General features: G+C 33.0%; 3 protein-coding genes across 3 annotated transcripts; all 3 read left to right on the top strand.

Annotated features, from left to right (window-relative positions):
• Positions 1-290: 290 nt before the first annotated feature.
• On the top strand, positions 291-1,269 carry LOC132282009 (L10-interacting MYB domain-containing protein-like). Its single transcript, XM_059783651.1, has 3 exons — positions 291-377; positions 523-621; positions 709-1,269. The coding sequence occupies exons 1-3, from the start codon at positions 291-293 to the stop codon at positions 1,267-1,269; spliced, it is 747 nt and encodes a 248-aa protein (XP_059639634.1).
• Positions 1,270-2,060: 791 nt separating this feature from the next.
• Positions 2,061-3,083, top strand: LOC132282008 (uncharacterized). The gene is made up of 3 exons (XM_059783650.1): positions 2,061-2,258; positions 2,384-2,456; positions 2,716-3,083. The coding sequence occupies exons 1-3, from the start codon at positions 2,061-2,063 to the stop codon at positions 3,081-3,083; spliced, it is 639 nt and encodes a 212-aa protein (XP_059639633.1).
• A 7,036-nt stretch (positions 3,084-10,119) lies between these two features.
• LOC132284668 (ABC transporter G family member 1-like) lies at positions 10,120-15,461 on the top strand. Its single transcript, XM_059786792.1, has 8 exons — positions 10,120-11,061; positions 12,094-12,173; positions 12,820-13,284; positions 13,631-13,717; positions 13,821-13,946; positions 14,066-14,260; positions 14,372-14,458; positions 14,555-15,461. The coding sequence occupies exons 1-8, from the start codon at positions 10,407-10,409 to the stop codon at positions 15,218-15,220; spliced, it is 2,361 nt and encodes a 786-aa protein (XP_059642775.1). The 5' UTR covers positions 10,120-10,406; the 3' UTR covers positions 15,221-15,461.
• The last annotated feature ends 6,260 nt before the right edge of the window (positions 15,462-21,721 follow it).

The raw sequence follows: 21,721 nt of genomic DNA, 5'->3' as shown, positions 1-21,721 counted from the left end.
CATATACATACATATATGTATGAACACTTAAACAATCATTTTTGTATGAACAACTATTTTTGTATGAACAACCATTTTCCCATGATATATGGATGCATATACAACATTATAACATTTGTTATACCTATGTTTTTTATACTATGTTTGATATATTGTTATTAGTATACTTTTTATATTGGGTTTGAGATATTGGAGAAAACTTTAATAATAATTAAAGTATCTAGCCCAATGCTAATATGTGAGTAATCACCTTTCATTCTTTATTAATTTCTATTCCATTTCTAAATTAGATGGAGGCTGAGAGAGAAAAAGGAAAAACAAAAGCAGAATGGGATTTAACCACACATGCGATTTTTGTTGATCTTGCTGTACAACAAGTGAGAACTAGTAATAGAAATGGAACACACTTGAACAAAGAGGGTTGGAAGAATTTTATTGAGAATTTTAATAAGGCCACCAACAAAAACTATGAAATGAAGCAACTAAAAAAATCATTGGGATAATGTAAGAAAAGATTGGCAGCTCTGGGAGGCATTATTAAGAGGAGAGACTGGAATTGGGTGGGATACTGAAAGACAGACTATAGATGCTTCAAGTGATTGGTGGGAGACAAAGTTACAAGTACGTATAGGTGTATATATTTTTCATTTTTTAATAGTAAATTTAATGGTAATTTTTATTTTCTAACTTCTAAATTAAAAAGTTCAGAAGTTTCCAGATGCGGCCAAATTTCGTGTGAAGGGTCTAGAGCACTCACTTAAGCTAGATGAGTTGTTTCAAGATGTGACCGCCACTGGAGCTAACTCTTGGGCACTTACTTCTGGAACCATGCCTCTTTTGTATAATCAACCACCTACCATGGATGATAATGTTGATGAGGGAGAACATCCTGAAGAAAGTGAACATGAGGAGACAAAATGTAAAAATGATGGGAGAGCCTTAAATCAAAATAAAAAAGTACTCAACAAGAGAAAGAAGCAACTGTCTACGTCTAAAAAGTTATCAAGGCAACTTGATAAACTTTATGAAGCTGTTAAAAACAGGGATTCCTACATACGAATTGGTCCACCTGAATGTTCTATTAAAGAGGTTCTTAATAAACTAAGTACACTTCCAGGTTGTGAAAAGGGGAGTCAACTTTTCAATTTTGGGGTCAACTTCTTCGTAAATCGAGCATATCGTGAGGTGTTTGTAGCTTTGGAGGACCCGGAGAGCCAACTTGCATGGTTGAATGCTCAATATATAAAGTCAAGCAATGCTGATATTTGAGAGTAATGTGTTATCCGTGGGACATGGTTTTTGGGTATTATGATATTGTGTTGTTGTGTTTTAGGTATTTGGGATATGGATTGATAAATGATATTTTTGCTATGTATTAAAAATTTGAGACATGGGTCATGTGATACTAATACGTAGTATTATTGCTATGTACTACTTTTTTTGAACATGGATTGTATGATTTTGATATATGATAATCGCGCTATGTACTAGGTTTTTTTTGGAAATGGATTATGTTATATTGATGTATTATGTATCAAGTTTTTTTGGACATGGATTACGTGATATTGATGTATGATATTCTTGCTATGCACTACTTTGTTTGGATATGGATTATGTGATGTTATTGTATGATATTCTTACTATATGTTTTGATTATTTAATTTTTGTTTTGTTTTTATTTTGTTTTTTTTTTATTTTTTTTTTATTTTTTTTTTTCCAGTTTTGTGATGGAGAATGATAATGATATTGAGAACGACATATATGAGGGGATTTTAGAACGTGTTAAAAGAGATGATATAGAGCTCAATCAAATCATCGTTACAGTATCATGTGTGGCAGTGCATCATCAAAATAGTTTTTTAATGAAAAACCTATGCCGGGACTCCCCTCATACAGGCTGGAAGTTTATAATGGAGATTCTTGATGGACACGACAATCGTTGTCATGAAATGTTTTGCATGGAAAAACATGTCTTTTTAAAATTATGTGATAGATTAAAAAGTTATGGATTAAAATCCACAAGGGGTATACAATTAGAGGAAGCAGTGGGCATGTTCTTAATGACTTTAGGACATGGAGTTGGAAATCGAATGATTCAAGAACGGTTCCAACATTCTGGTGAAACAGTGAGTAGGCAATTTGGTCTTATGCTAGAAAAAATGACTGTCTTGGCATTAGATGAGATTAAACCACTTGAAAATTATGATGAAGTTTCACATTATATACGATCTAACCCGAAATACTGGCCATATTTTAAGGTAATTATTCATATATATATATATATATATATATATATATATATATTTACTTATTAGGAAATTTCATATTTGTTAATGGTTATTGATCATACATGTGTATATATCCATATATATTATATTGACAGGATTGCATTGGAGCCATAGACGGGACACATATTCGTGCATCACTTCCAGTAAATGAGCAAATCCCTTATATTGGTAGGAAGGGATATCTTACTCAAGATATAATGGTTGTATGCGGGTTTGACATGCTATTTACCTTTGTGTGGCCGGGATGGGAGGGAACTGCACATGATATAAAAATATTTTTCAGAGCTTATCGAGACCCAGCTATAAAATTTCTTAAACCACCAAATGATTTTTACAATCTCTTGTTTTTACTAATACTTTATTACTATTATTATAAGAATTTTTATGTATAACAATTTCTCATTATTGGTGAATTTTTATTTTGTAGATAAGTACTACTTGGTTGATGCTGGCTATCTAAACATGAAAGGTTTATTAGCCCCATATAGAGGAGAAAGATACCATCTTCCTGAATTTCAGCGTGGTAGTCAGCCCAGAGGATCTCGAGAAATATTTAATCAAGCACATTCCTCGTTACGAAGTGTTATAGAACGAACTTTTGGTGTGTGGAAGGCAAAATGGAGAATCTTACAAAATATGCCTAATTTTGAGTTTGATAAGCAAGTTGCTATTGTTAGTGCTTCGATGGCTCTCCATAATTTTATAAGGAGGGAGGCTATTGCTAACATAGAATTTCAAACATATGGAAAAGATGATTATGTACTTGACGAGGAAATTGGCGAATCCGATATTTAATTCAGAAGTGATGATAGTACAGAGATGGGTGTTATCCGGGATAGAATTGCTACAGAGCTAATGCTTAGATGAATATTTGGTATTGTTAAATTAATGATGAGATGACTGTTATCCGGAATAGAATTGATACGAAACTCATGATTGGATAAATATTTTGTTAGTTGATGCTATGACATTTTGTATTATTTGATTATATTGAATGGGTTGTTATTTTGTTAGTTGATGCTTAATATAATGTAATATTTTATATACGGCATGAATTATTTGATTATATTGAATGAATTATTTGTATATGTTATATTCGATTATTTGATTATACTGAAATGGTTGTTTATATGTGTTTAGAAAAGAGTTAGATAAAAAATAAAAAATAAAAATAAAATAAAAATAAAAAAACGTTAACTATTTTATGTTACCAAACAGTCCAAAAAACACTCAATTCAGGGGCAAAATAATTATTTTAGCATTAGAAGAGCTTCAGCAAATGATTTGCCAAACATACATTAAAAACTCTTCTAGCTTAAAAGCTCTTCTAAAATATACTTCCCAATCAGTGATAGATAAGCTAAATAGAAGTGATAGTTTTTGCTTCTCTTTTTCTTCTGCTTAAAAGCAGAAGCAAAAGCTATGCCAAACGAGCACTAAGAAACATTAACGCTTCAGAAATATCTTCTACAAATTCTGTTACATCAAATAAATTTTCTATTTTTTCTTTTGTCATAGGTAATTCGGTAATAGGTAAAGTATTGATATAAATAATTACTCCTTTTTCTTTCTGAGGAATACAAAGAGAGTTGGATGGAATAAAAGTTCCTTTTTTAAAAAACTGTAATTCGGTAGGAGTATACATGAATCCTCCGATGAGTGAGTTTATAAAATTTAACTCTAAAATAAAATCGTAAGTACTAGGACTATTATTAACTACATAGGTTTGTAGTAAAACAAATTTCTCATTATTAATTATTATAGGAACATTCTGGACACAATAAGTTATTGGCAGTTTTTCATTATTATATTTACTAATATTAACATTATAATTTAATTTTATTAATGCTTCATCTGGTACTAAAATGTCTTTTTATTATACTTTTAGAAGTTCCAGTATCTAACATAGCTGAAGTTTGGACTAATTTCTCTTTAAATTCCAATGTTACAGGAAATTGGATTAGACTAGATGGTTTATATATTGAATTTATGGATTCAACTAATGTATTTTGTAACTTATTTTCATATTTATTATAACAGTCGAGACATAATAGGTTTTTACAATGGTCTTTACAATAATATCCTTCTTTAATAGAAGAGCTATATTGTTTACAGTTGTAATATGAGAAATGAAATTTAACTAACTCATAATGACATGAAGAATTGCATATAGTGCAAATATAATCTTCCATAGAATGAAGTCCTTGTTCAAAATTTTTATCAACTTCACTATCAATACTTTCTATACTATATATGTTTTCATTATCGTCATCGGAATCATAAAAGCTTTCTAATTATAATTCATATAATTCCTCTATCTGTTCCTCAATATCTTCAAGTATATTAATTTTTTCTTGTATTTGTTTAATAGGGTTTTGCTTATATCTATAAGGGCAAGTATATTGACCTGGATCTCCACAAATAAAATATTTGCAACTTTGTTCTTTTGTGGGCAATGTAGTCACTTTGCTATCTTTATTATCCTTATTATCATTTTTATCTTTAATTATTTTTCATTTTTTATACCAAGGGCGCTTCTTAAATGGTTTGGGGTGGCTTTTAAAATTCTTGAAATATGGTTTTTTATTGTAGTTTTTTTAAGTTCTACTTTTCGTAATTTATATTTTCTTGGTTTATTTTTTTTGAAAGTTTTTTGTGGCATACAACCATATTGGGGCGGAAAGTCTAATCATTTACATACATCAGAAAATTGTTTCTTGATTTGTTTAGACTCTCTACGTTGTCTGCACTCCTTTTTTAACATGTCATAGACATGGTTAACTCTATCTCCTATAGTTAATCTATCCCTTCGAGGATTCTAACCATTTTTCCCAAATCTTAGTTCCTACACTTTCTGGTAGTTTCTGAAGATATCTATATGATAAAGTTCGGTCTCTGGTTTTTCCTGTAGCAGCAAAATATTCAAAAAACTTATTAGTGTAATCTTTTATATATCGAAAATCACAAATTTGTAATAATTTTATATTACGTAAAGCTTCATTTTGCTTTATTTGGGTTTCTTCTAATAATCGGTCTTCACCTAGTAATACTTGTTTGATTAAACTAGCAAACTGTTGAATTGTTAAATTATTTTTTAAGATGTTGTAATCATTAACATAATGAACTTTATAAGATTGCCACCAGTTTTGAATTGCGCCTCTTAATAGAGTTTCACAATAAGTTAATGCTTGTGTTCTATTATCAAACCGGGTTAGAATAGCTGTTCTAATACAGTCTTGTTCCCAATCGTCGATTACTCTTGACCAATCTTGGGGATTGTGTCATGATATGTCTAAAATGGTTCCTGTATCATGTGCTGGAGTATTATCATAGCGTCTACGCTGTGATGTCCACGTGTACATGTCTGGAATGTTTCTATTTTATACATATGTTTCTTGTGTAGGTTGCAGTCTTTATCCCGTGAGATATTCATCATTTGTATTATTGGTACTACTAGTTGCATTATGCATTTCTTGATCTACAGATCCTATAGGTTGGGATGTAGATCCTTCTGGTTGTTTACCTTCTTAATGCTCTACTTGTTCTTTATTTATATTTAATTCTTCTTTTAGTGTGTTTAGTTCATGTTTCATGTAGAAGGATTCAAAACCTACTTTAAATATATTTTTCTTAATATCATGATAATTTCCTTCACCTAGATAGATGCTTTCTATGAGTTGGTAATTTGGCTTAGGATATTTCTCTTTCAAATCTTCTAATTCAAGATTGTCAAAGTTATGCATTATTTTATCTAAGATTTCATCTTCTAATCTATCATAAATTACATTTATTTCTCCAGGAGATTCAATTTCTATGAGTGTGGTTAAAAATTCTTCTTGGATATCATCGTCTAAATTATCTTGTCTTTTATAATTACTAAATCGTATACTAGCTTCTCCACTATTTTTGACATATATCATATTACTTTCAGGAATCTTTTTAGTTGTAGTAGTAAGATTTGGTAATTTTCATTCTGTTCCTTCATGGGTAATACTATTTACTTTTCTAACTTCTATTATCTGGACATAGTTGCTACTAAAAGGATTAACTATTTCACTAAATTGTGCTTTAAATTTTAAGTTATATTAATTAACCGCTTTTCCCATAAATAAAGTATTGATTAAGAGATTTTCAAATTGTCCTGTCATATTATATCCTTTTGTAGATATAGCAATTTTTATATGTTTACTGAATTCTCTAGTAGTCATCGCAAAATTGGGGGTACATCCTACTATGGTGGCGTTATCTGCTAAATCTATTTCAGCGCTAACTATTTGAGCTTGTTGATGGTTATTCCATCGATCATCATAAATATAAACAAGTGCTCTAGTTCCTATTTCAGCTCTAGTTAATCCTACTAACCCTATCATTATGACTCCTAAGTGCATAAGTTCTATATGATAATTATTTAATTCTTGACAGGCTTTGGGTGTTATAATGTCTAAAATAACGTGATTGTTAAGTACACTTATTCTTCGTTGGCTAAAATGATTATATATCTTGTTTTGAGAATCTAGTAAATTATTAGAATAAAGAGTATCTTTATTTTTTACCTTCTTTATTCTTTGTTCTATATATTTTTTAGCATCATATTCATTGTCATATAAATCTTCTACTCTCATTATTTCTTTGGCTTTTCTAAGAATAATGGCCATTGTGGTATTTGCTTACGAGGGTGTAATAAATTTACACGCTTGGTTGTTGCAGGAAAGGACTAATTATTTGTTGACAACTTTATATCATTTATTTTATCTAATAATTCAGATAATTCTTTAAAAGATTCTCTGGAAATACTTTCTTGTATTACTTCTAATTTTTCCTCAAGTTTATTGACTTTTTTTTCAGATAACTGGAGTAATAACTGAATTAAAAAATTATTTTGTCTAATATGTATATTAGTTGATTGCACGTCTGTTTTAAAGCTTGTAAATCCTACGAATTCCTTATCAATTTTATAAAGTTCAGCTAAAGCGGTTAGATAATTAAGATTACTAGTGCTCATAAAACTATTGTAATAACTTTTGAATATTGGTTTTAAGAGATTTTAAATAATCTATAATAATTTTTTGATTTTCAGAAATATTTTTAATATTGTTATTTATATCTTTAATGGCGACTAATATTATTTTATTATCTAAATTATTTGGGTTAGAATTCTGTACTACTTATTCTTTAATATAATCAAGATTTTCTCCTAGTCGTTTTATAGAGTTATCTAAATTATTAAAGTCTATTCTATTCATAAACTAAAATCGTTACCGTTTAACTTCTAAAATATTTTGTATTAATATAATTCTAGATCTAAATTCTTTTATTCTTCATTGTAGGTTGCGTGTTGTGTCTCCTAATTCTAGTGCGATGTAGCAGTTCCTAAGCGCTGTTTAACAAAATTCTAGAACTTGCACAAGTTGTTCTTTAGGTAAATTGTGTATAAAATAAAATTTAGGGGTGAAAATATAATTCTAACTTACTAGAGGGTTCAAATAAAATGCATTGATTAATAGTTCATGTTAGGGTAAGTATGCAAACTACGTTCATGTATGGATAATATACCTTTGCTACTACCACTTATATATAAAATTTTCAAATATTTATTTTAGTAGGTGCATTTACTATTCAACCATAATTGATCTGTGTGTTATCAGGAATACTTCAAATGTGGCATGCCACGTCACTATCATCAACTAGCCCTGTTATAAATGAATAACAATAACAAGTCACTTTGAATATCTCAATCATGACTCGGACTTAGAAAATTATGTCAGAGCAGTCAGACTTATGTAGTGATCTTTTTGTAATTTCAGTGAGAATTATGCCTCCGAGCTCACAATAATATTGTTCCTATTCCTGGACTATGTCCTTATTTTTAGAAAGAGAGTAAGTGTTTTGTCAAAAAGTATTGTGAGATATAGTCAAGGATGGATATGAAGATTTATTCAGAATTATTTTTTGTTAACACATGTTACTTAATATGTGTGTGTGTATATATATATATGGACCAATTAGTGAAAATATCAACATCTCCATTTAATGAAATTGTGGTCCAATTGTTTTAAATTGAATTCATTGTAATATTCTCTCCAACTCAATAAGGAAGGGTGCTTTGGTCTGTCCCAATCATCTTAATGAGATGGACCTATGGAGTTATATTATCACCATTGAATACTAACATTTTGCTGCCAAAAAAAAAAAAATAAATAAATTAAATTATTGAAAAGGGACATTTAACCACACAAGAAGGGTAGGCATATATATATATCTCGGAAAATAGGTAGGCATTTCTTTTTCACACCCATAAACCTTCCAATCAATATTGATTTATTAAAATTCGAATCTTTAGAATAATGGAATATAACACCGTGACCATTTAGCTGATCATTTAAATTATGGTACTTGATCTAATTTTTCTTTCAACTTTGAAGAATAAGCAAAAGCATGACCAGCATTTCAATGACCATTAAGAAAATGCATGACTGAAATTACATCTATATACCTTTTTACCACCACTAATAATTGAGCCCCCAAGTGCACACATCAGTACATCACGTTGAAATGTTGATGACCAACAGTTAACCTACGTTCGCTAATCACGTACTAACACGTATAATTGTGTAGATTAATACTACTCTGACAAAATTAGGCCATATGAAATTTCCATCGATATTGTCGATCCCATCTCCTATGAAAATTTTTGGGTGATTTGAGCAAATATCAAATCAGGTAGTTCTCAAATCAGGTACTGATATATATATATATATATGTACAGTACTTGAACGAGAGGCTAAAACATGAGCAACACAATTCCCTTAGCGGTGGGGTGGGCTAAAACGTTATACTTCAGGGAGGTGTGGTTTGAATGTGATGCCAAAATTGTGGTCGAGGCTCTTCATGATACTTCAAATATTCCAAGTGGAGATTTCATCAATTTTGTGTGATATCAAACGTGATTTGGATGCTTTCTTTTGATATTTATGAGTATTGCTGGATATTATGAAATTTGTTTTTTGAAAATTTATCACAAAAATTGGAATTAATCTCATTTCAACTTAATTATCACACCTCATAAAATTTGTAGATTGATAGAATATTTACTCTCTCCCATCCTTAATTAAATGTTCACATTTTCATTTTTGAATATCCTATTTAAAAACTTAAAGTACTATTTTTTTTTATAATATTATCAATTTAACCTTCTTACATCTAACTTATAAAAATTAAACCATTAATATATCTTGTATATCCACAATAAATATATTTGATAATTCATTCACTACTAATATAATAAAAAAATATTAAAACTCATCATCTTAAACTGAAAGATTCTCAAAAAGAGACGTTTACTTTAATTTAAACTTAAAATAATATAAATTAAGATTAAGTCAAATTTCATTTGATTCAAGGGATTCAAATCCTAGGTGGTTCACTATATTCCATGACAATTTAAGTACATAGATGAAATGGTCAATCACTTTAAATTAATGTATTATCGAAAGATAAACTTAAATTGTGTCTTTAAAAAACTTTTATAACATGTATAATATAGTAGTGCAGAGTAATAATAATAATAAATTCGACCATGAGTACCATTTTCCATATCAAAATTAAGAAAGAGCCAAAAAAAAATATATAGAAACGATGAGGAAGGTGCACCATATTTGAAAGATAAACTTAAATTGTGTATTATTAAAAACATTTATAACATGTATAATACTAAAAATAATAGTAATAAAATCCACCATGAGTACCATTTTCCATATGAAAAATTAAAAGAAAGAGCCAAAATGTAGAAACAAAGAGGAAGGTGCGCCATATTAGAACCGTGTGAGAGTAATTTTCTCATTGGCTCATAATTTGAATAGTCAACTCTTTAACCAGTCAGTCAGTCGTGTTGTGCGAACTCGTTTTGTTTTTCCAAAAAGCGCCCATCTTTGATTAATTCTTTTTTTTTTTTTTAAATTCCACAGAACTTTCTCTACTACAACGTCTATATATCTCATCGCCTATCGTTACAACAACAACCCAACACCTACTTTCTCATTGTCATAGCATAACATAGCAACCACAACTCTCTCTCTCTCTCTAAATTTCTGAAAAAAAAAAACTCTGATCTCTCTCTCCATGGATCCTGCTGTTAATGTGCCTAGATGGACACCAAGTCCTAGCCCAACAAGAACCCTTTTAAAGGAGCCCATAAGAAGTGACAGTGTTGAGAGTATTGACACAGAAAGCTTGGCTTCAGAGGAAGCAGACATGTCATTTGACAGCGGAGTTACAAGCTTCCCATTCAGCAGCACTCCCCATTCTAGTACTACCAGTCCTCCGCCACATCATCAATATGTTGGTCCTAATACTAATAATGGCCGATCCACTAGTCCTCCACCGCCTGTAGTACTACCCCGTCCTCGTTTTGTTCCTAACACTAGTGCTTCTACTAGTCCGCCACCGGTTGTAGTCACCCATTTCGAAGCGCCGTCTCTGAGGGTTGATGATTCCGATATCAAACGGCCGCTGGAGGTGGAACAACGCGTCACGGTGGCGCCGGTTAGGAGGGCGGAAGAGAAAGTGATTAGGTTTGATGATGTTCCTTTGAAATTTTCAAGGGGTAGTGGTGTTTACATGACATGGACGGATTTGTGGGTGACGGTGCCGGACAAGAAAGGCAGTCGCCGCCCTATCTTGCAGGGGCTTACCGGGTACGTGGAACCCGGTGAGGCTTTGGCCATCATGGGACCTTCTGGTTGTGGCAAGTCTACCCTTCTTGATACATTGGCAGGTAATATTCTCAGCTTCTAGGCTGATCATTTATGTTCACATTTTAATTGCGTGTTTCTGTTTTTCGTTATTAGATTTTTTTCATGTATGAAATGAAAAACTAGTATTTAAGTTTTTTTTTTTTATTTAAAAAAACGGTTTTTTTTTTGGTAAATAAAAAAAAATGATTTTTCATTTGATATATATTAATAGAAATATATAAAAAATTAAAGTCTCGTGGTCAGTCGTTAATCCTAATTTAATAGATTAAATGCTAATACAACTGGGTAATTGAAATACTAGCATGTAATCAGACTATCAAGACTTAAACGAGTTGACTTTTATTCCAAACAATAGAACTAAATTAGGAGTTGTTAATTATATATATATATATAGAGAGAGAGAGAGAGAGAGAGAGAGAGTATATGCTTGTTTTAACTGCCTAAAAAATGAATAAACAAACAATTAAACAAAGAAAATAAATTGTTTGAATACACAACATCTTTATCATTTATCAAGACACAAATAACTAATTAACTCTTATTAATCAATTCATCAATGGAATAAAATTAGCGTCACCTAATGACGGTGGCCTAGTTGGGACTTGTTTAATGTTATTGTGACATTAATACCCCGAGAAAAATTAATAATCAACCCAGTAATTTATCTAATGTGGACTAAGCTTCCTGAATTGATGCTTTGAATAATAATAGTTTATAAATCAAGATATATTTTAAATATTTTACTTTATTCTTAACCGCTTACCTAACAGTGAAATGAAAACAATGTTTTTGTTTGTTTTCCTTGTAACTAGTATTCCATACGGTAACGCAAATATATATATATATATATATATATATTTGACTTTGACTTCCACTTGACATAAAATTAAGGATCAATGGCATGTGTACAAAGAAATTAATATTCTCTATATATCTCTCAAGTCTTGAATGCGGCTGTCTATCTTGACATTAGCACAATCTAACATATACTCGAATCATGACGTGTTTTGAGTATACAAATAATCTTTAATCAATCATTGACTTTTTTTCAGGGAGATTAGGTTCCAATATGAGGCAGACTGGAGAAATCTTGATCAACGGTCGTAAACAATCGCTTGCCTTTGGCACTTCGGTAAGAAAAAATTGAAAATTACACTTGGACCCTAGCTAAATCCACTGTGTGTGTGTATATATATAATATATATATAATAATTGTAGAAGAGTTGGAATTCTATAGGTCACTGAAATCACATATTTTTGTGTGAACCATCTCAATCGTTCATTATCGTACAACATTTATATTAATTATATAACTTAAAATCTGACCCACGGTAGAAAGACTTTAAATTTATTATATGCATACCCAAAACAAGTATACATTTATTTCAAATGAAAATACTTGAGGGGACTCCTAACTTGGAAAAAAATGATTAGGCATGTGAGCTTATTTTGGCATTTTTTGCAGCTCATTTCTTTGATTTTTTTTTTTTTTATTATTTAAAAAAATGAATGTTGTAGTGATTTATGTAATACAGGATCACCAAGAATAATTCATGTCTATAAAAATGATTTTTATAATCTTATATATCTCTAGATTGAAAGTGATTTTTTATTTTTTTTTAATAATCATTCTTTTTCAGTTTGTGGCTCAATTCTATTAATAATTTAATATGTTAATTATTTTTGTTCCTTGATTTTACATGCTCAATGACTGTTCACTTTATGACCACAATTATTTTCATTTTCTAACCAATAAATTATTTATTTTATTTATTTAGGCCTATGTGACACAAGATGATACATTAATGACGACATTAACAGTAAAAGAAGCAGTGTATTACTCAGCTCAGCTTCAACTTCCAGACACCATGTCAAGATCAGAGAAGAAGGAAAGAGCAGAGGCCACAATAAGAGACATGGGCCTGCAAGATTCCATGAACACAAGAATTGGAGGGTGGACGAAAAAGGGTCTGAGTGGTGGACAAAAGCGAAGAGTCAGCATTTGCATTGAAATCTTGACCCGCCCAAAGCTCCTCTTCCTGGATGAGCCCACCAGTGGGCTAGACAGTGCAGCCTCTTTCCACGTCATGAACCGTATTATCAAACTTGCCAAACAAGACGGAAGGACAGTCATTGCTTCTATCCATCAGCCTAGCAGTGAAGTCTTTGAACTCTTCCACAATCTCTGCCTTCTCTCCTCTGGCAGGACTGTCTATTTTGGTTCCACTTCAGCAGCAAATGAGGTAATTATTACTAATCCGAGAGTCCAGAACCTTTGCAGTACCGCAATGAAATGCTCACAAGTTATGACGTGGCATGCTTGTGGGCCTTCCGATGCAGTACAGCACTGCATCAGATAACCTAATTAACATGACTAATTGAAACTTTATGCGATCACTCATAACCCAACTCGACTGACAAACTTAACTCGAATTCAAAAGAACTAACTCGGGTTAGAATTGTCGAGTTGGACTTGGGATTGAATTAATGGTTTTATACCAATCTATTCGAGTAACCTAGATGGTTGTCAAAAAAAATCTAATTTTAGTGAAGATTTTATTGAATTATTTTTTTGTGATTTTGGTGCAGTTTTTTGCTATAAATGGCTTCCCATGTCCATCTATGAGGAATCCATCTGATCACTACCTCAGAACAGTCAACAAGGACTTTGATGCTGTAAGCACTTATTTCATCATCACTCTTTGTTATTGATAAATCATTAAATTACTTGCTCTTGATAGATTTGTGAAATTAATTGTTGCCATTTTAATTATCTTAGGACATTGAACAAGGATTTGGCGGGAAAACAAGCACAGTGGAAGCTATAAACATTCTTGTCAAGTCATACAAGTTATCAGAAGCTTGCCAGCAAGTTCAACACCGAGTACACCAGATATGCCAACAGGTAACTAATCAAGTCATTAAAGTTATTTGCAATCTTAACATAGAATTTAGAATAATATATCTAAATGTCCCATGTACGCGAAATGAAGTTACTGAAACAGCTTTTTGATTCATCTGTAGAATGGAGGAACATTGGAGAAGAAGGGAAGCCAAGCCGGCTTCATCAATCAATGCCTTGTTCTTACTAGGAGATCTTTCGTGAATATGTATCGCGATCTTGGCTATTATTGGCTTCGTCTTGCAATTTACATGGCCTTGTGCTTGTGTGTGGGGACTATTTTCTATGACATTGGATCAACTTATGGTTCAATTCAGGTAACTTTGAATACTATATGACTAAACCAGTATAATATGATTGTTTTATATATATCAGCTATATATATATATATATATAACTAAACACACATTTCACATGTAAATTTACAGGCTAGAGGCTCAATGCTCATGTTTGTTGGAGCATTCTTGACTTTTATGGCCATTGGTGGATTTCCTTCTTTTGTGGAGGACATGAAGGTATACTCTATAAGCAACCATAATTAATTTTGCTATAATTACAACTTTGTGTAAACTGTGTCTGATACATGTGTGTTTCTTATGATTGAAAATCAGATTTTTACGCGGGAAAGATTAAATGGGCACTATGGAGTGGTTCCATTTGTTGTGGGGAACACATTTTCTTCCATTCCTTATTTGCTATTGATCTCCGTGGTACCTGGAGCAATGGCTTATTACCTTGTTGGGCTTCAAAAGGGAATTGACCATTTTATCTTCTTTGCTCTGCTGCTCTTCGGCTGCATGATGCTGGTCGAAAGCCTCATGATGATCGTGGCTAGTATCGTGCCAGATTTTCTCATGGGCATCATCACCGGGGCAGGAATCCAAGGCGTGATGATGTTGAATGGAGGCTTTTTCCGACTGCCAGATGATCTCCCCAAGCCATTCTGGAGGTACCCAATGTACTACGTCGCCTTCCACAAGTACGCGAATCAAGGGTTCTACAAGAATGAGTTCATAGGACTGTCATTCCCTAACGAGCACATAGGAGGGCCATCCACCATTACAGGGGACCAAATATTGAGAAACGTTTGGCAAGTCGAGATGGGTTACTCTAAGTGGGTAGATTTTGCCATATTGATAGGAATGGTCCTCCTTTATAGGTTCATGTTTGTGGCAATTTTGAAGACTGTTGAGAAGGTTAAGCCAATGATCAGAGCTCTTATGACCCCTTCTCCTAAGAACTCAACTCACATGGAAGATCCCACTTCATCACCTTGACATGAATCAAGAATCAAGAATGCCTTTCCAATTAATTTTTTTTGTAAGTTTGCAGTGTAAAGTGTTACTTCCAAGTGTAACCAAGGTCCATTTTTTTTTTTTTTGGTTCAAGTGTAACCAAGGTTGGTGATGAAGACCAATGACTTGTTGGTCTACTGGTGTGAGATATATGGAATTGTTTGTGAAATAATTAGGAGTGATTAGAGTTCCAGAATGAAAAGTATTTGATGTTGAGTTTCAATTTCTTCGACTATATGGTTAAGTGAAAATGAATCCTTTTTTTTCATTATATTCCCTCAATGAACTTTATCAATATATTCCCTAGGTTTTTCCCTCAAGAGATGCCACAAGTTCAACAGCATTACAATTTCCTTGTAATAGACAAATTTTCACTTCAAATTTCAACCTTGACCACTGTCTAATAATTCCAAAGAGTCTTTCTAATGCATTTTACATTCTCATGGCAAGTAAACTCGTACTTGTTTTTTAAAACTGGAGATTCTAGTTTTCAGAGAGGTGGAGAACATATCACTCAAGTCAAGACTTTATTGATGGAGTTTTATTGTTTGAGCTAAAATCTGCTCAAATTGATACTCACAAATAGTCGAGAACATACCACACCAGTATGTGAATATTAGTTTAGATGGATTCCAACGTAAAGTGTTTTCTTTATTAGAGGAATGTAAAATGATAGTGAAGGGTTTTTTCGGCCTACTCGTGATTTCATTGTGTAAACAAATAATTCTTGCGAACCCATTATCCAATTTAAAAGGCCTGTTAGGCTTGTCGCTTAGAAAACAATTCTCAATAATTTTTTTAAAAAAAAAGTTATTTTCAAATAATTATAAAAAAAGAGTTATTTGAAAACATTTTTTTTGCTATATTTTTTGTAATTGAGTTTTTCATAAAATTGAAGTTTTTGTACAATGTTCTGATTTTCAGTCTGAAAATAAAAAATTATTTTTCGAGTGACAAATCAAGCAGGGATGGAGTTCTCACCATGGGGAAGTACTTGTTCAAAAACTTTTGTTGCAATTCAGCCCATATAGTGATGGAGTCTGCTGGCATTGAATTAGACCAATCCTTCGCCTTATCCTTCAATGAAAAGGAGAAAAGGTGCAGCTTGAGCACATCATCATCAAAACTCTGGATCTTTATTGTTCTGCACACCTCTGCAAAGTCATCCAAGTGCCGGTATGGATCCTCTTTTGATAGGTCATAAAAAGAAGGTAGTAACTGAAGAATACTGGCCTTAATTTCGTAGTGAGGGGCCCTCACTTAAGGATACCAAACTGCAGATGATCGAAGAGTTGTATGCACCTGGTTCGTAGTGATCCTTTAAATAGTGAACTGCTTCCGCAGCTGGTGGATCATCCACCATATTTTTCCTTTTTAAGGCCTCCAAAATCTTTCTCCAAGTTTCTGAGAGTTCTTTCGATTTCTGGGTCTAACGGAAGTTGAGGGAGTGACAAAGAACGTCTTCCACCTGAAATTGTGAATAGAATGAAATAAAATAAAATAAAACAGTATCAAAATAAATAATTAATTAATTAATTAAATAAAATTAAAATCCTAAACTTAGATCCTAGTTGAAATTAATTGTAGAATTTAATATTATCTGTCAAGAACTAAAATAAGTCCCCAGCAATGGTGCCAAAAACTTGTTGTGAGATTTATATGTACCACTCGCAAGTGTACGAATCTTTGCAGATAGGGTTTACTTGTAAGGGTGTCGTACCCAATGGACTTGTGTAAAATAAGTTTGCCAACAGATTTCTTAAATTCTAAATTAACTTGAAAGTAGGATAATCGAATTGTGATGATTAATTCTAAATTAACTAAGTCGAAAAAAAATAAAATAAACTAAAGAACAATGATTAAATAGGATATAGAAAATATAGAGAGAGATTTAGGGGAATAACTTCACCACCAACGTTGCACCACCAGTTACTTGTATCAATTTATTGGAGTTATTTCATATAACATGCACAGGGAATTAATCATGGTTACAAACACATATTAATTCAGTTAGAAAATAATATAATTTACAGCTAAGTACGGACTACCTTCGATTGGTATAAACCATCTACCTATCTACTTTACTCTAGGGTATAGCATGGTCAATCTTTTCTAGGCATAATCCATCAAATCTCTAACATTATATTCAGATAAATACCATTGTGTAATCATCTCATTCACAATTACAAGAAGTGAATGAGTTATGTTCAATCATAAGATTAAAATATCTAAGACAAGATAGAAAAATATTTGTAATTGAATTGAAACTTTAAAACCGATTCTTATTGAAAATTCAATTAAAAACCCTATAGATTACACAATCATGCATGATAAAAATTGTTCTCCAATAATTAAATACAATCAAACCAGTGTGCTAAGTTAGGGCTACATCACAACCCTAGCAAAGTGTTTAACTAAGCATGACTGGGGTGGAATTCATCATGGTTGAGGAAGACATCTTCACCGCCATGGATCGATCTCTTCTTTCTTCTGAATGCTCCTCTCTGATTTTAGCCTCAAGCTCCTCTGTATGATGATTTAATGCTGTAGATGACTCCCTTTAAATAATAAAAGATCACCCTAAAGTTCCCTTTTCCATATAGAAGACATACATAGAAATTCTGTCAAATAAGGACTCCAAAATTCGTACAGACTTCTAGCCTAATTTTGACAAGGTAAATAGCTGTTTTAGGGAATCCTTGTGAAATAAAAAATTGTAACTCTTCAAATTTCTTTTCAATTATTGCGGGAATTTAGCTGTTTTAACCCTCGAGGAGAGAGATACAGCCAGATTACCAAAACGGGTTCAAGTTACCAACTTTGGCGAAAGCTTCCTTTTTGGAGAAAGATTTTTCCTTTTCTTCTTTCCATTCTCATCAACTTGTGGCTTCTTTTGGACTATTTTCTAAATATAATTAGACTTGAATCTTCAACATTGCTCGGTCCCACGGAATGTCATCTTTTAAAGCTCAGAATCACCGGTCTTGGCTAATTTTACAATTAAAGCCCTGAAATAAATAGAAACAATAAAACAATGTAAAATCACAAATAAACTATTATTAAGAGAATAAAACATGCAAGTAAATGGGTTAAAATGTATAGCATTCAGCGCTTAACACACCCCCAAACTTACATATTGCTAGTCTCATAGCAATAAAATTAAAGAAAACATAAATGCCACTTTCGTGAGAATCACTATTGCATTTAGCGTATGCAACAAGTATTTTAAACCCCTAGGTTACCCTTAGTGGACGAGTGAAGTCTCGTGCGGGTTTTCAGAGATGATACCCACAAACATACAACACAATTCAATCATTTGGCAATCAACTTATTCTTATATCATCACAATAATCAAGGGGAAAACTACAAAAAAGTACTTTAAAATTTGTCATCTGGCTATACTCCTTTGTCCCTAATTTCATACTTCATCCCAATATTTCCCACACACTTATATAACAAGAAAAATAGCAAAATCATTCCCCAATGTTGTGAAATTTGTGAACTAGCAAGTTACCTATATAGTAATGTCTTTTCAATTGAACCCAACTTCTATAACTTCAATTCCTTAAATCCCTTCTCAAGTTTTTTTCTATAGCAAAATATTATTTTTTTTTTTTTTTTTTTTAGCCCCACTTCTTCATGCGACACTCTATGCATATGAGACATGAGTCCCGATTACTCTATGAAAAGGTTGCGAATATATATATATATATATATTTATACCATAGTAATAACCTTCAAAGTTCACCAATTCATATACATCCATAGTCATCCGAATTCAACAAAAAATACAAATACACATAGATAAAATTCTAGTGTGTATGTGAAATCTATCAGGGACCGACAATTACTAAAATTCCTATCATACTAGATAGTGGAACCCACGTAAAATAAAGCATGAAATTAAATTAGGGATTCAAGACGATCTCATAAAAGAATTTTAAAAAAAGTACTTAAGTGTCTTATTCCTCCCAACAATTCTCAAATACTTGAATTAAAGTCAATATGCCAAAGAAAAAGAATTGATTTTTTTTTTTTTAACAACTAGAGTAGACTCTATGCCCCTAAACTTGAATTGGACAGTGTCCTCACTGGGAAAAAATCAAAAGCAAGAAAAATAATAACTAAAAAGAAAATAAAAACAAAGAACGAAAGCACTTAACAGGATAGCTAAAATGGAGGCAGTGGAGCATCGGGATCATCCCTATGACTATTTGGTGGGTCACTTCACCCACCAAATAGTCATAGGGATGATCATCAACGTCATCCTCGTCATCACTGGCTGCCTCTGTCATAGGCTCATCATGGGGTTCATCAGCAGACTCATCTTCTACGACCTGTCTAGTAGCCAATTGACTTAGATAAACAGGCAAGACTTGTTCACCCTCCATAATTTTGCGAGCCGTTTCTCCAGGTGCAGCAACCACCTTTAATTTCATGTGAGATTGGCTACGATTCCATTTAACCTTACCATAGCGATCATTGTGCTTAGAAAAGAACTCATCTGTAGCAATAGTATAGCCCTGAGAAGTTAGCAGTCGAATAACAAAGAGTGGCAAAGGAAACTCCCAATCTTTTTCTTTTTCCGGTGTTTGCTTGATCACCAAATCATAAAATTTTCTAGGCTGCCCATGGATGGCATATAAAGCACGCAGAAAATCTTGATGACGCTCAGATTGATGACTAAGAGGGCACATATTATGCAAAACTATGGCATCGACGAACCATAGGTGTAATGGCAGAGACGATTTGGCAGTAGAATTATATTTGGAGCCTGAGAAACAACTAGTAGCAAGGCAACTAATCATCAATCTAGTGGGAACTTCAGGCATCGGAGGGAAAATTAACTCCAAATCAGCCGGGCATTGATGTGGACATCCCAAAGCCATGGCAATCATCGAAGGAGTAATGCGAATTATAGTACCATCAACAAATGACACTAGTGCTCCCTGTTCTTCTGGATTGGAATGAAGATTTTGGTAAAACACCTTGACTAGTCTGGGATACATGAGTTTACCAGCCGGCTCAAAAAGGCATTCAGCTTGCCGGCGTCGTAAATCTGCAATGGGCAACTGAGTTTCTGGAACGCATGCATTAAGAAATTCGATGTCAAAACCCACTTCATAATTAAGTTTGCGCTCATGCCACCTCTCATCTATGGTATCTCCAAGAGTGGGCCGTCTCGTGGAAGATTGAAGGGAACGGCTTGTGGAAGCACTACCTTGAGTGGTATTTTTCTTTCTTGGAGCCATTGAAAATATAAAAAAAATTCTTTGAGGCCTTTTGTTAAACACTTGGTGGGCAACCCCAATTCTTGCCTTGAATCGTTGATTTCTTCTCTAAATATGGGCAAATAATATGGCAATTAATGGGGATGGAATTTGGATGGGGAATGATAATTTAGGGAGAGAAACAAGGGATATTTATAGATGGTGAGATATGAGGAAGGAAAGTGGGTGAGGTTAAAGTTTTCTAATGTGGGTAGGAAAGGTGGTGGAGAGATAGTTATGAAGATGGATTTGATACGGATTGTATTTAAGGAGTATGGATGGGAGTTTGACAATGGGTGATGGAATGTAGGAATGGATTAATAGGCTGTGAGAGAAAAAAAACTTGATGGGCAGTGAGATAGAAGATGAAAGGGATGAAAACTATAAGTGTAAACTGCTGCACTTGAAGTACTATTTTTTTTAACCGTAACCCGTAAAATAACTCGGGCGACGGTCGCCCATGGGCTGGGCAATTGATCGCCTGGACCTGCTGTCTGATGCCTTTTTGTAGCCATCGGGCGATGGTCGCCGTGAAGCTGATCGATCAATCACCCAGGCCTGAAGCTTCCTCTGTCGCCGAAGTTGCCATAGGCGACTGTCACTCGTAAGCCGAACGAATGTCGGGCGATGGTCGCTGTGAAGCTGGGCGAATGATCGCCCGACGTTGCTACTTTCCGTTGAAATTCAATTGTCGGGCGATTGTTGCCTATGGGCCGGGCGATGGTCGCCCGGGCTTGCTACTAGAATCCTCACCTGGGCGATGGTCGCCCATGGCCTGGGCGATGGTTCGCCCTTGCCTGCTGCTGGTCCGAATTTTTTTTTTTTGGAAGGCAAACTTCAAACAGCCATAACTTTGGCATCGATGGTCCGTTTTGGACGATTTTTTTTTTTTTTTTCATTTTGGGTACTTTTTTCGAGATCTACGCGGTGCAAACTGCGGTGGTTGATGTTTTGACCCAAAAAATGCTCTGTTCTGCTCCAATCAACCTTTTTTTTCTTTGTATATCATGAAAATTTTGTTTTCTTCGAAACAAGCACAACTTGTATCCTACACAAGTAACTAAAAATCATACGAAACACATTAAATCTTCTTAATCTACTAAAACAAAAGATAAAATTAAAGAGAAAAAGAGAAAACAAAAAATACATAAATGAAAAATCCTATCTACAATTCCTACATTTAACATCGGTAGTCGACGTGATACTTGGATGA

The sequence above is a fragment of the Cornus florida genome, unplaced genomic scaffold, assembly GCF_030987335.1.
Source record: "Cornus florida cultivar Cherokee Brave unplaced genomic scaffold, ASM3098733v1 CherokeeBrave_3.0.0_Hap2_Chr11, whole genome shotgun sequence".
Lineage (NCBI taxonomy): Eukaryota > Viridiplantae > Streptophyta > Magnoliopsida > Cornales > Cornaceae > Cornus > Cornus florida.
The sequence above is the reverse complement of the archived record's forward strand: the minus strand, read 5'-3'. Positions and strand labels throughout refer to the sequence as shown.

Bases quoted from the DNA above. Each gene is read 5' to 3' on its own strand.
- LOC132282008 (XM_059783650.1), top strand. From the start codon at position 2,061: ATGACTTTAGGACATGGAGTTGGAAATCGAATGATTCAAGAACGGTTC. The intron at 2,259-2,383 runs GTAATTATTCAT...TTATATTGACAG, and splicing joins AATACTGGCCATATTTTAAG to GATTGCATTGGAGCCATAGA. The intron at 2,457-2,715 runs GTAGGAAGGGAT...TTTATTTTGTAG, and splicing joins TGAGCAAATCCCTTATATTG to ATAAGTACTACTTGGTTGAT.
- LOC132284668 (XM_059786792.1), top strand. From the start codon at position 10,407: ATGGATCCTGCTGTTAATGTGCCTAGATGGACACCAAGTCCTAGCCCA. The intron at 13,285-13,630 runs GTAATTATTACT...ATTTTGGTGCAG, and splicing joins CCACTTCAGCAGCAAATGAG to TTTTTTGCTATAAATGGCTT. The intron at 13,947-14,065 runs GTAACTAATCAA...ATTCATCTGTAG, and splicing joins TACACCAGATATGCCAACAG to AATGGAGGAACATTGGAGAA.
- LOC132282009 (XM_059783651.1), top strand. From the start codon at position 291: ATGGAGGCTGAGAGAGAAAAAGGAAAAACAAAAGCAGAATGGGATTTA. The intron at 378-522 runs GTGAGAACTAGT...AAAGATTGGCAG, and splicing joins TTGATCTTGCTGTACAACAA to CTCTGGGAGGCATTATTAAG. The intron at 622-708 runs GTACGTATAGGT...TAAAAAGTTCAG, and splicing joins GGTGGGAGACAAAGTTACAA to AAGTTTCCAGATGCGGCCAA.